Source organism: Echinococcus granulosus (genome assembly GCF_000524195.1).
Source record: "Echinococcus granulosus chromosome Unknown EG_S00051, whole genome shotgun sequence".
In the NCBI taxonomy this organism is placed as follows: Eukaryota; Metazoa; Platyhelminthes; class Cestoda; order Cyclophyllidea; family Taeniidae; genus Echinococcus; species Echinococcus granulosus.
This window is the reverse complement of record NW_020170431.1, coordinates 475479-488124: the sequence shown is the minus strand read 5'-3', so window position 1 is coordinate 488124 and position 12646 is coordinate 475479. Positions and strand designations below refer to the sequence as shown.

The following is a 12646-nucleotide window of genomic DNA, read 5'->3' as shown; positions in this document are numbered from 1 at the left end:
AATTTTTTGCCGCGGTAGCATGGGTCACTACGATTCCTAAATTGACATCAGGAGTTAAGCAAAGAGGGGTCAAGATACCAGTTTGTGAAAAATTCAGGACATTTTTTGCAATGCGAGCCCAAAGTGTCATTTTGAGCGTTAATATAGCTACTTGTTGTGCGTTTATGTAACTAGATTTACTCGTAGTATAAGAATATTAACAAAAAAACAAAATAATCCCTTAAAACAAATTGTCAAGAAAATCAAAAATCTACGAGATTATGTTTTTAAAATCATGCACATGACCTCCTATCAAGATGAGTTTTCTTTTCATCATTTTGCTTTAATTGATGCAAGAACAAAGCGGTGGTTTAAGTTGAAGCTTTGTAGCTGGGAGGTGGGCTTTGTCCCTGCGCGTGTACGTCTGTCTTTATGGGTACTGGCTCTAAAATATCTGCATCAATTTGTGCTACTGTAACCGTTGTACCAAGTAAAGATATTGTTGGCTCCATCCATGCTGCTTCATAGGTTTTGACAATCCATTCGTTATAATTCGTCCAACATTTGCCTTTCCGTGTGCTTTTTCTTTTGAGAAAATGTCTTGTTTTCTGTTTTGGTAACGTTAATTCGTCATTCTAAGGATGTTGTGAGAACTTTCCAATTCAATTTTTGGGCTTTAGGAATCTCTTTGTAATTTACTTTGAAATGTTTATGAGATATTTGCCAGTTTACGTCATTACTAGTTGAGGTTTTCTGGAATATTTTTTGTGAAGTTTTTTGAACCACTTAATCAGTGCGTATCATATGCAATTCTGCATCCTAGATAAATAGCTGCTTAAACGTTTTTATGCGCCCTTTACATGGGACGTTATATTCTGCCTTTTTTTCAAACTATTTGACTTGATTCTCTTAAGGCAGCGATGTCTGGCTTCACTTTTGGTACTCCAACGACACAGGCGGCTACAAAACCATCTGGAATCACCTTCGGTTCATTTGGGACCCCACAAAGTTCTGGTAACACCACAACACCTTTTTCCTTTGGCTCACCGGCTACGGCATTTGCCTCCACTACCACTGCTAGCTTCTCTTTTGGTAGTTCTCTCACCGCAGCATCTACAACAATTGCCACTTCAACGGCCTCCCAGCCATCACTCGGGTTGTCTGGTTTTGGAGGCAAACCCGCTACACCTTCTACATCCCTCTTCGGTCTGGGAACGCCTTTAACGACAGCCACCGCCGTACCAACCTTTGGGACCCCGGCGACCACAACAACAACAACCCCCTCTTTTGGATTTCTAGCGCCAACATCATCAACGAATGCAAGCGTAACAGCTCCCTCATTTGGGTTTGGTTTAACCTCCAAACCATCCACTACGGCTGCTGCCGCCCCCTCTGCTGGATTGTCCTTTGGCTCTTCAACTGTCACTAGCACTTCTGTGACGAGCAGCCTTGCTTTTGGTTTGAAATCAACTCCCGCCACTTCTACTGTAGCATCAACTGCAGCTTCGTCGCCGTTCACATTACCGGTAACGCAACCAGCCTCAGGGGGACTTACCTTCGGTGCATCAGCTACTCCAATCACCGTTGCTACTGTTGTGGCCACGTCCACAAGCGGTTTGAGTTTTGGCGGTTTTGTGTCGGCCAAGTCTGGGACTACCACTACTCCAGCCACTACCGCCACCACCACGTCGAGTGGCTTTTCGCTCGGTAGTTTGATAAAGCCCTCTGGTAGTACCGCTCCCGCTGCTACTGCTACCACCGCTACTACTTCTTCCGCTCCCACGGTTACAACGGCTGCCACCGTTACTACTACTGCTGCGGCCACTATTACCACCACAACAGCTGTCAGCAGTGCTGCCTTGCCGTCTACTGCCGCTTCGTTGACCTACCGTCACTTGGAGGATATGGTCAATAAGTGGACTTATGAGTTGGAGGAGCAGAGTCGTAATTTCTCCGCGGAGCTGAATCGATTGAACAAGGCGGATGGGGTGTTGATTGCGAACGCGGAGAAGATTTCCGACCTGCATGCGAAGGTGGAGGCTTGCAAGGCGGGGCAAAGTCGCATTGAGCAGGTTAGTTTTATCCCTTTTAAGCAGTTTGGTAGATTTAAGTACCTGCATAGTGCTGGATATGATTAAAACTGCTTTCATTGCTATCTTAAATGCCATTCATGGTGGTCTGATTTAATGGAATTTCCCACTGGCTATCGTGCCAATAATTTGACATGTCGAATCTATTAATGAAGGAATATATATATATGATTAATTCAGACCGTTTTACGAGGTTTTTGATTTTAACATTAAAGGTCTCCATACCGCGTCCGCTTTTTGTACTCGAGTCTGGAGGTGATTTTATTACTGAGCGCATAGGAGATCGAAGGGATTAATGGGTTAGCGAGCAGACTATTTCACAGGAAGCTTAAAAGGCGCGCCTGGGTGTATATTTTTAGTGTCATTGACAGTTTTTCTACTTTGATAAGCGATTATCCTTGCGTTCAGTACCAAATAGGCCTGAAACATAATGAGGCCGTCACTGGGTGGCATCCTAAACGTTTTTTGAGGCAAGGGTTTTACCATTCCCCATTATGTTTGAAAGTCGTTTCAGCATTAAACAGGTCCCAAATTATAAAATATTGTTAAAAGCAACAAACTTCTTTATATGTGTGGTTCGAGGTGAGGGTAGTTAACTACCTCTTCTTTCAGCCCACCACCTTGGTATCAGCTCTTGTCTCCGTGTGACTGCCTAATTTTCAGGCGTAAAAATGTTTACGACGCATACATTCCTCACCTCCTCGCCAAACGGGTTCTTTTTCACTGCCTGTGCTGCATTGGTTCTACTGGGTAGCACAAATTCGTTCATGACTTCGGAAGCTACTTTAGGGCCAAATTTATAAATATTCTCAACCGAAGCAACGCTAATGTTTGGAAAATTATCAAGATAGAATGGTTTGTCAGTGGGTAGTTGCTTGTACAACTATCGAAACCGGAGGGAAAAGCCGACCACCTCAGCCCGGACGCATTGTTGTTCCTAATAGTGGTGCCAATGTTTACTAATATTTTGGTAAATTCGACTGCTGCTCGACGTACTCATCCTCAGACTAGGATTTAAACCTCCCAAATCTATGTGCGACGCACGACTTGGTGCAGTCAATTCCAAACTCATAATGATCACGCCCCACATTTGTGACACGCATCTAAAACTGGTAACAAACGTGTTAAGCACTTGTTTGAGCTTTATGCCACAACTAATAGGATGTTTGGCATTTGCTTACAGGAGCTGGAGTTCGTGGAATCACAACAGCGGACCCTAGAGGACCTTTTAGAACCGTTGGAACAAGCAGCAGCCGATCTCCCACCCAGCCAACAGCATGCGGACGTGGAGCGCGAGGCCATCTTCCAGATGTGCATCAACACCGATCTGGAATTGGGCCAGCTGCTGGGCGAGTTGCGCGAGATGGCGGCACGCGTAAACGCGGTCACGGCTGATCTGGAGTCGACGACGATGATGCCGACTTCTGCTATTGCGGCGGCAGATGGGGGGACGGGAGCCACCGTGGGCGTTGGAAGTGATGGGGATGGGCTGACAGGAGTCAAAGACAAGACAACCAATGTGATTGGCCAGGTGACACGCATCCTCAACTCGCATATGCACTCGCTCAGTTGGTTAAGCCAGAATACACGTGAGTGGAATAATTGTTTTTCTTTTCTTTTAATTCCACTAATCACTTCTCATCTTTTTTTGTTACCGGACTTTCAGAGGAACTAATGGAGAAGATGAAGTTTCTGAATACCGCGTAGAGTGGAACACTTTCATATCAAGTCCTTGTATTGAATAAAATTCATACTTAATACATTATGCCTTCTCTTGAATTGAGTGATGTTTTCTTTGATTTCAGAAGTGTTATAAATTTGAGAAATCCGTCCACACACTGACACGATTAGCGGATTTCTGCGATTCCAAGTTTTCATTCGGCTTTTTCGGATAGACTTTAGTTCGAATGGCACTCACACTTGCTAGTTATTTTTACTGAAAGCATGCCGTGTATTGCATTGTCCCTCGTCCTTCCGTGCTTGCTTTTCTTACAAAATCACTGCTTTATATTTTTTGTACAGAAAATGATGAGCATTTTGGAAGTGTCTAACTGTTCCACAGGATCATTTGATCTGGCTAATTCACTGCTCTTATAACTCATCCGTAAATTGATGCTCCTGACAGAAAAAGGGTTGAAATCGCAAGTTAACCCTCTTTGATGTGTTTTGAGTTTTTATTCTTTGAGTGGATTGAATGATTCAAACATGGTTGTACTAAAGTAGTGAACGTTGAGCGCCACAATCATGGTAAGAAAATGAATGAATTAAAAAGCAGACGGTATATTGGCTCCGGTAAAGCAGAAATTGTATAGCGATCTTGAAAACAAATGGTTATTCAATTGTGATTTCATTGCGCACGATATATATTACTGCCCGTAATATCAGTAGTTACTGGCTCTCTTGATAGTTTATCAGCAATAGTTCTCCGTTAGCTTTTACACTATTGCAATTATAAAGCAGTCTGATGGATATAAAGGTTTCTTTCAAAGTTATTTTTGAGAAACTTTGACCCACCACTCACCACGCTATAATGAACTATTTTTAGAAGTAGTATCATGGCTACTTCCAGCTGAGTTGCCACATCTACTCCTTCATGTGTTCTTCCACTTACTTTTTTATTAATAATCTCAAATGTTATGCCACTGTGGAAATACTCTTATTCCATATAATATTTGCGGAGATTAATAGGTTGGTAACAAACGGACTGGGAGCCTACAAACTTGGGAAACAATTGTAGACCTTAGATTCACTCTCAACTGAACCGTTCCTCGTTTCTTCTTGGGCTTGATAACACATTGAACGCCTTTCATATATTATAGCCAGTGCAACGAATTGACTAGTTCTTCGTCCGCCAATTCTCTACCTTTTGTCAATTTTCCACAAGGCCAATACGGAATCCGGTTCAACTGTCGTGCAAGGCATACCAGGTCGAGTCGCGCTGCATCCAGTTAGGCGTGTCTACTGTCGTCAGAATGCTGTCCGAGCGGTACGCTTCAACGCCGACGGTCAGTACTGCCTTACAGCTGGAGGCAATCGAAGTATTCGACTTTGGAACCCGGTGGCAGGTCGATTGTTGAAGACCTACATCGGTCATGGAGGCGAAGTCTCGGATGTTCAGGTCAGTTGAATTTGTGCAGGCCAATTCACCACCCTCAAATGATTCATTCATGCAGCGGTACCCAGTCACTTTCTTCATCTATTTGACTTGTCCCCGAATTTCATGGACTGCTGCTCTCTGTCCATCATTATCCACAGTCGTGGTTTCAGTTCATGTCACTTACCTTAAAAGTACCAACAATATTGACAATATTAACTGCTGTGATGCACTTTTTGCTTCATGATAGTACGTGAAATTGCGATTTCGATACTGTTTGATCAAACTTTGGAAGCAGCCCTACTGATCGTCGTCTCAGTAGATGTCAGATTCGGCTTCTTTGATTTCTGTTCAGGCCTCTAGTGACAACAGCCAGTTGGGCTCGGGCGGAACAGACAATCTAGTGGTTCTGTGGGACGTTGCCACAGGCCAGACTCTACGTCGATGGCGCAAACATATGGGCCGTGTCAACGCCGTTCGATTCGCTGGCCCCTCCGCGGCCGAGGGTGAATTGACGCCCTCTTCCAGCCTCCTCCTTCTCTCTGTCGGTGTAGATGGCATGCTTCTCGCCTGGGACGCGCGTGCTCGCACACAATATCCCATTCAGGTAGTGACTGCCATCCCTATTACACATTTAGGCGTTTTACTCATATTGCCGCTTGTCGTCGTCCACACTTTTCTGATTCGCAAGCAATTTGGGTGCTAGGCCACATTTAGCTAAGGCATTATGATGCTACTCACAAGCTGATGTTTGTCTCGCCTTCGTAGACTATGCACGAAGCGAAGGATAGCGTCAATTGTCTTGCTGTTCGTCGTTGGCAAATCATCACTGGTTCAGTTGACCGGTGTGTTCGTGTTTACGACATTCGGAAAGGTGGGTCCAGATATTCACTCGAAATGATTACACCTAGCTCAGCTTTTACACAATTCAGCAAAGTGTGATTTCACCCTTTTTTTCATTTTAATGTCTAGAATGAAGCCTGGCATGCCACCCTTTATAATACCAACCCACTTACCAACTTCATGGGTTTGACACTCAGCAATTAACATAGGCGCCTACAAACATGGGGAGAATGTCATGACAGCGAGTAGGAAACTGAAATAATTGACGTAGAGGAATTCCATGATCTACTGTGGCAGACATGGATGGTGTGTTAGTCGATACAACTCCGAGTGGTGATGATATGTCAGGTAACAACAAAAGAGTTCGTGCGGTTTTCAGTGTCGATATGTGCTAATCTATGGATGTGGCACTCATTATTTATTTTCTGTATGAAATTTCCCCATCATTTGGAACTCCATCATCCTCACGATTGAATGCTGGTTGAACCTGATGTTTGTGATTCAATACTGTCAGCTTTTGAGATCAAAGTGAACTTGATTTCTAGGCGGGATAAGCTGCCTTCTTGCATAGGATTTGGAGGAGGTGGGATGCGAGATGACAAAACATACCTTTCAGAACTACCTCAAAAACTGAATTCTGGTGAGTGTGAGTGATAGTCGAGGAAGCTACTAATCCTCGACAGATGAAAGAGTATCAATTTGGTTTTCACTTCTCTCGCGTACATCATAGATTGTGTAGGTCAAGCAAACTAACACACAGGTTGACTCCAACCAATCCACTCATTGTCCCACTTTTGAGGCACCCATTACTTCAGTCCCGGTAGATCAGAGACCGTAGACGCAATCGTTCTCTTACTGAAGGCCAGAGCTGTGATCCGTCTAGTCACTGTGATATAGTTGGAAGGTGGCCGAGGAAAAATTCTTTTCCACAGAGACGGCCAGCATTGCTGAATAGGTGGAAAGAAAGCCCTATTCTTACAAACTAATGCTACACGAGACCTCATACCGTGAAAATTACCCATGGAGAGATTTGCGGTTTGGAATTGTAGGACCAGAAGTACCACCTCCCTATTCCGCTGATATTTCTCCAAGTTATTGTCATCACCTTTTTCGCGGCTTTAGTATTCGACGATCATGTAATTACAGGCAAAATAAAATCAACATTTAGAAAAGAAATGTGGCTAGAAGTGAAGGTTTCTTGATCTACGTTTAGCTGTTTGATTCTAGGCTCCGAGTCTTATAAAAGTGGAATTTTTGGCAAGTTTGGACCTCAATTGGAAACGGTGGTAGACTATAGCCCTGATTAATACAACAAATAAACTACTCAAAAAAAAACTTTCTGCGGTCATTTGATGTTTCATCCAAAAGGAATGGTTGCCAAGACTCCCCTCAAACTTTAGTTATCGTTTGTCAGCTTAGGCTTAATTAAAATAGTAGCTGGAAAGTTACAATGCATTGTGCTGTTGTCAATGTCTCCCGTGGTCCAGGCATCAGTGATTAATAACTTCATCCGGATTAACACCGCTGTAATTCAAACAAGCTCAGAAAAAGATGGACTACTTCAGTGACCGTAATAGTAGGTACTTTCCCCTACCAAAAAGCAACGGGAAGTGGAGACCTTGTGGTTATAAATCTATGATAGCCTTGTTTTTTGTCATTTATCATATTTCGGATTAAGAATACGCTATGATTTATCAAATCTCGACCCTTAACCAACTTAATCACAATCAGTAAGTATCCCAACGTGGGTACTGTTGACTTCTCCCTTCGCAGGAATAATGATCGAGGATTACATCGGCTATCCTGTTACCTCAGTGGGTTTGTCCTTTGACGGTCAATGTCTTCTAGTAGCATCGCAGGACTCCGTGGTTAGACTCTTTGACTATGCCAACGGTGAATTGCTCAACAGATATACCGGTCACGTGAACAAGGACTTCAGGTGAGATACTGCCCTCAGACCGATTCCCATAAGTCCATTTCAAAAGACATGTTGACTTAGTAGCCCTAAACACAGTCTTAAGTAGGTGTTAGTACTATCACTGATAGGTGTCACATCCATCATGCGAGGACTAGCACGCTCCACCCCAATTCAGTAGGATGTCAGGCAGGTTTCAAGCACTACGGCATTGTCTACTCAGCAATGCAATATTTAAGTGATGCTAATGTTTCAAAGACAGTCGGCCACACATCTGTCTGTAATGATCGCGGTGAATACTTGGGATTCCGAAAAGTTTGCACAAGTTTGTTACCGGGACGCTGGTGACGAAGGGAGGCCACCTTAGGATGACTAGGTCTTACAGACAAATCTGTCTTTATTGAATCACCTTTCCTGATATTCGTTAAGCACATGGATAATTACATAGATTTGAAAGGAGGCCAAACTGGGAGAGTAACAGATTCCACCCTCTAAAATATATCCTCTTGGGCGGCTCATTTTGACCTCAAGTCTTACACTGACTTGAACGCGTCAGATATCTGAAGAATTATTTGGCCTAATGAGTTAACGTATTTACCATCAGGTTCCGCTCCAGAGGAAAAGGAATCACCGCAGCACAGGGTTTTCGTAAACTCACTATTCCTCGTCCATTTCACCTCCTTTTAGTTGTGTCACACGTGTGTGATGCGTGGACTCATGTAAGGAAATTGGAGCATCATACATGGGCGACAGCGATAGAAAACGTGTTAAGCAATGTATAAGAGGCAAGCTTTGTCTGATTTTAGGATTGATTGCTGTTTCCTGAACGAGGATGCGCAGATAGCCAGCGGATCGGAGGAGGATTGTCATGTAATGTTATGGAATGTGTTGGAGGACGGAGCTGCTTCTTTACATCTGGACCATTCAACCGAGGCCGCCTCACCTGCGTGGTCTTCAAGCATCGGAGAGACCACGCAGGAGGCAAAGGCGGCAGCCCCCGTACCCTTTATCCATTCACTCTCACCTCACCCTACTAAAAACGCCCTTCTCACTGCTGGTGGCGACTTCTTTTGGTTCTGGAATGATGCTGCCGATGAGAGTACGGCGTAAAGTGGCACTTGTTTAAATGTATAGCCAACTGTGCAAACCACTCCACTTTTGCCAGCTCTGTACGATCTTGGTGGTGTGGATCTCTGCTTTTTCTGCACGCCATTAAGCTACTCCTATAGGTTGGTGTTTTGCAGTCTTAGGCGATTATTTATCGCATTACACTGGAAGTAGCGGTAAGAAAAACCAGTCGGCCAGCAAAACCTCAGAAATCAACATTGGGTAGCAAAACCAGATATCATAAATGGCAGATGCAGGTAGCTAAATCCATGAAGACTTACAATGTAAAAATTGCCGAAGACGGATCCGCCTTTGACGGTCACTCTTGTCCCACGTTCTTTATAACAGACTAAAGCACTACTAAGCTTGGGAGGTTTAAAAATGTTCATGTCGGAGGATATCCATGGCACATCCACCACATCACAATAACTGAACGGAACCTAGAAAGATGCTCAGGAACAAGGCAGCAAGGAGGCTCGAATGCTGAATAGCGGCCCCGTGAAGCTGCTAATCTGGAATTGGGATCTAACGTCTTCCCAGTCATCAAACCAACTTCTCTTTGTCGTCGCTTTGTGGGTGAGTTCTAAAGCATCGACCACGTCAGAATGGCCAAAACAGTGACCAAAATGAAGGACACTCAGAAGAAGGGGGTTACGAATGACGAATTCGCGGGGATACCTGGCCGGACTTCTTGATTTCGGTTGACAAAACGGAGTGGTGGATTTAGGCAACGGAGTGACAGAGAGACGCCTCACCAGCACGATGAGCGTGGATGGCCACCAGTTAAGTAGACGTCCACCAGAGTAAAAGATTACGAGAGAACAGTGGAGTGGACGCCTTAGAATTGATGTTTTTAAAAGAAAGACAAAAAGATAGGAGTCTCCAATTTCACATGGGTCATTTCACGCTATCAATTCACTGAAAAGCAGACCCTGGGTACTAGTGAGAAAAAGTGTCATATAAGTGGAGGATAAAGTGGAATATCCACTGACAGTAGGAGTGCACAACAAGAGGTCAAGAACACAACGTGGTGATGACGCCAATCCTTGGTTGGGTAATGAGGCACCTCAGTCGGAGGTCCCACCGATTTGCATCATTTTGTGCTTTGGATCGTCAAAAGAATCGTTTGTCTGTATGCCCATTATCATGACTAATCCGTATGTGAAGATGCCGAGAAGAAGAAATATGACAAAGAGGTTGGAGAAGATTTCAGTGGTGAAGAATCCAACGCAGTCGTTGGCTTCAGTGAAGACGCCGTTAGTGATTCCAAATGGTTGCACCTGTGGATGAACCAGAGATTACCATTTTTTCAGTAGTAAGAACTTTATCAGGTGAAAGATACACGTAAGGGAAGAGAGTACACACCTGTAGTCCCAAGAAAGAGAACTCAACGCTGGGGGTGGAATTTACAGCGGCAACGCGACCCATGTCAGAACATTTGAAGCCCATTGAAATCGGCGAATATGACCACTTCATTGAAAGGCTGTAGATTTTGTTGTTAAACTGAACGGTCGAAGTACTTAGAGACCAATAACGATAACCGTCCGAGAGAAAACCAAATCTAGAATCATAGCACCTCAACGAGAACGCTTACGAGATATTCAAAGATGACACGGTGGGAGAACCAACGTCTGCGATAAATGATAGCGATGCTGTTTTATTATCACCACAAAATCCAACTGGGTTTTTTGGTTGCATAGTGTAATTTGTGGGTGTATCCTCATTGATGAATAAATGGATTTTTCGGGCATAGAATGCAAGACAAGTGAAGTTCAAATATATAAAATTGTCAGGACCAGGAACTGGTTGTGCCAGGCTAAATCCCCTGAAACCTTACCAGCACGCTTACCTATCCATGAATTGGCAAAGAGAGACAAGAAGGAACACCAACAATGCCGTACACACCCAAGTCATACCAGCAACCCGTCACTCCAAAATTGTGCGTTCAGTGTGAGAGATTAAAAGAAATATTTCACCAAAATTCGTGGCATATACAATAACGGAACCCCCTGTGCAAAACAATGTCAGGCGAAGATGACGCATTTTAAGACGTCTTTAGAAAACTGGTCCATGAGCCAGATTTTTTGGCACAAGCTAGTGTCTGGGTAACAATAATAGGCATGCATCCCACTGTTCCTTATCAATTTTCCTACTACTTCTATGCCAACATATTTTCCGCTGCCGTTATTTATGAATTTCGCTAGAAATCTACCTCAGTGGTAAGAACACAAGTGTTAGATGGGTCTACCTCTTTTCTCTTTCACTTCCGCCTTCGCACCCCTACACCAAACATGTTGGTTAGGGAAGGACATTAATCATTCAGTGTTGCAAATGTGTGCAAGAAACCGGGTTTGTGGAGTTTTGAGACCATTTCCTTCTCAGTGGTCAATGGCCGCTGAGCCATGAGGTTTAAGCTACAAGTAACTAAGCATCTTGCACGATAGTCAACCACTTACATTTGGGAATATTACAAATCAGTGTTCTTACACGGTGACCGCTGCCAAAGTGGAATTCCAACACTGGAACCTGTATTCCATGTCGCTGACGTCCATATTTGCCACCGATTCCAAATACAATACTTCATAAAAATAGTGCTGTCAAACTGGTTAGAGCAGTTGCGGATTTAAGCAACTGGGTACCATATGGGAGCAAATCTAACCTCTCGTCCTCCTTCAATGAGGCGCCTCTACCTTTGGCTGGTGTCTCACTAGCGATAATATGAATAAGAAAGAAGCCGCCTTTCTGCACCCCTCATCTCCATAATATGACTCCAACCAGAGCAGACACTCCTACCACCGAGCTGTTACGCGACAAATACTCCCCGAGATTGCCTACTCCGACCTCACTTTCATGTTTTGGCGAAGAAATAAACATCAGTTGAAGGTGAGACCCGAAATGACAACGATGCACGAGAGTACCTCCCCACTCCCCCACTCCACTCCACCCCAATCCTCCTACTTGAGGCAGTAACTCCTACCAGACAATCAAACTCCCATCAGTTTTGCACACGCAAAACACTTACCACATTTTCGCAGTTGGAACCAAGCGACATCAACAACTACAAGCGAGTAACCGCGTGCGCAATTTAGTGGCCCATTGGCTGCGCGTCACCCAAAGTGAAGGCAGAAAATACCAGTGAGTAGGCATTAACACAAAATCTTGCGTATTGATTCAAACATGAAATTTATTTGTGCATATTGCGCTACTGCGAAGTAACAGTGAGAATTTTTCGCTTGATATCGGCAATGTCTAGATTCCCAATGGGAAAATCTTCTTGAGTTCCGTTAACTGAGACTCGAATGTTCGCGTAGTCACTCATCAGCTCAACTAAAAAATGAAGCAAGGAATTAGACAACCCTCCTGGACTTCTTCAACTCGTACTCCTCACTAGTCAATCCTCCCTCCTCCTTCTCCTCAGAGCAAAGCTGCATTTTATTTTGCATATGAAACATTCAACGACAAATAATTGGCAGTTGTAGTAAATAAAGCCACATTCTTACTTTTAAGGTTTCCTTTCGGTAGGTGAAATACAGCAGATGGAAATTCCCCCGCCCACCTTTCAAAAGCATATGAGTGTGATACTTGTCGTAGTACTTCATCGGCTATGTGAATAGCATC

The 12646-nt window shown here is 43.9% G+C and overlaps 2 protein-coding genes across 2 annotated transcripts; one reads left to right on the top strand and one right to left on the bottom strand. All coding sequences in view use genetic code 11, as the record gives it.

Moving 5' to 3' along the window:
• Window positions 1-899: 899 nt before the first annotated feature.
• Window positions 900-9031, top strand: EGR_06142 (Mitogen-activated protein kinase organizer; the record flags this gene model as incomplete). Its single annotated transcript, XM_024495391.1, has 7 exons — window positions 900-2051; window positions 3253-3600; window positions 4954-5187; window positions 5519-5770; window positions 5932-6037; window positions 7780-7945; window positions 8728-9031. The coding sequence occupies 7 exons, from the start codon at window positions 900-902 to the stop codon at window positions 9029-9031; spliced, it is 2562 nt and encodes an 853-aa protein (XP_024350222.1).
• A 449-nt stretch (window positions 9032-9480) lies between these two features.
• On the bottom strand, window positions 9481-10942 carry EGR_06141 (V-type proton ATPase subunit S1; the record flags this gene model as incomplete). Its single annotated transcript, XM_024495390.1, has 5 exons — window positions 9481-9611; window positions 10113-10308; window positions 10394-10589; window positions 10623-10844; window positions 10878-10942. The coding sequence occupies 5 exons, from the start codon at window positions 10940-10942 to the stop codon at window positions 9481-9483; spliced, it is 810 nt and encodes a 269-aa protein (XP_024350221.1).
• Between the last annotated feature and the right edge of the window lie 1704 nt (window positions 10943-12646).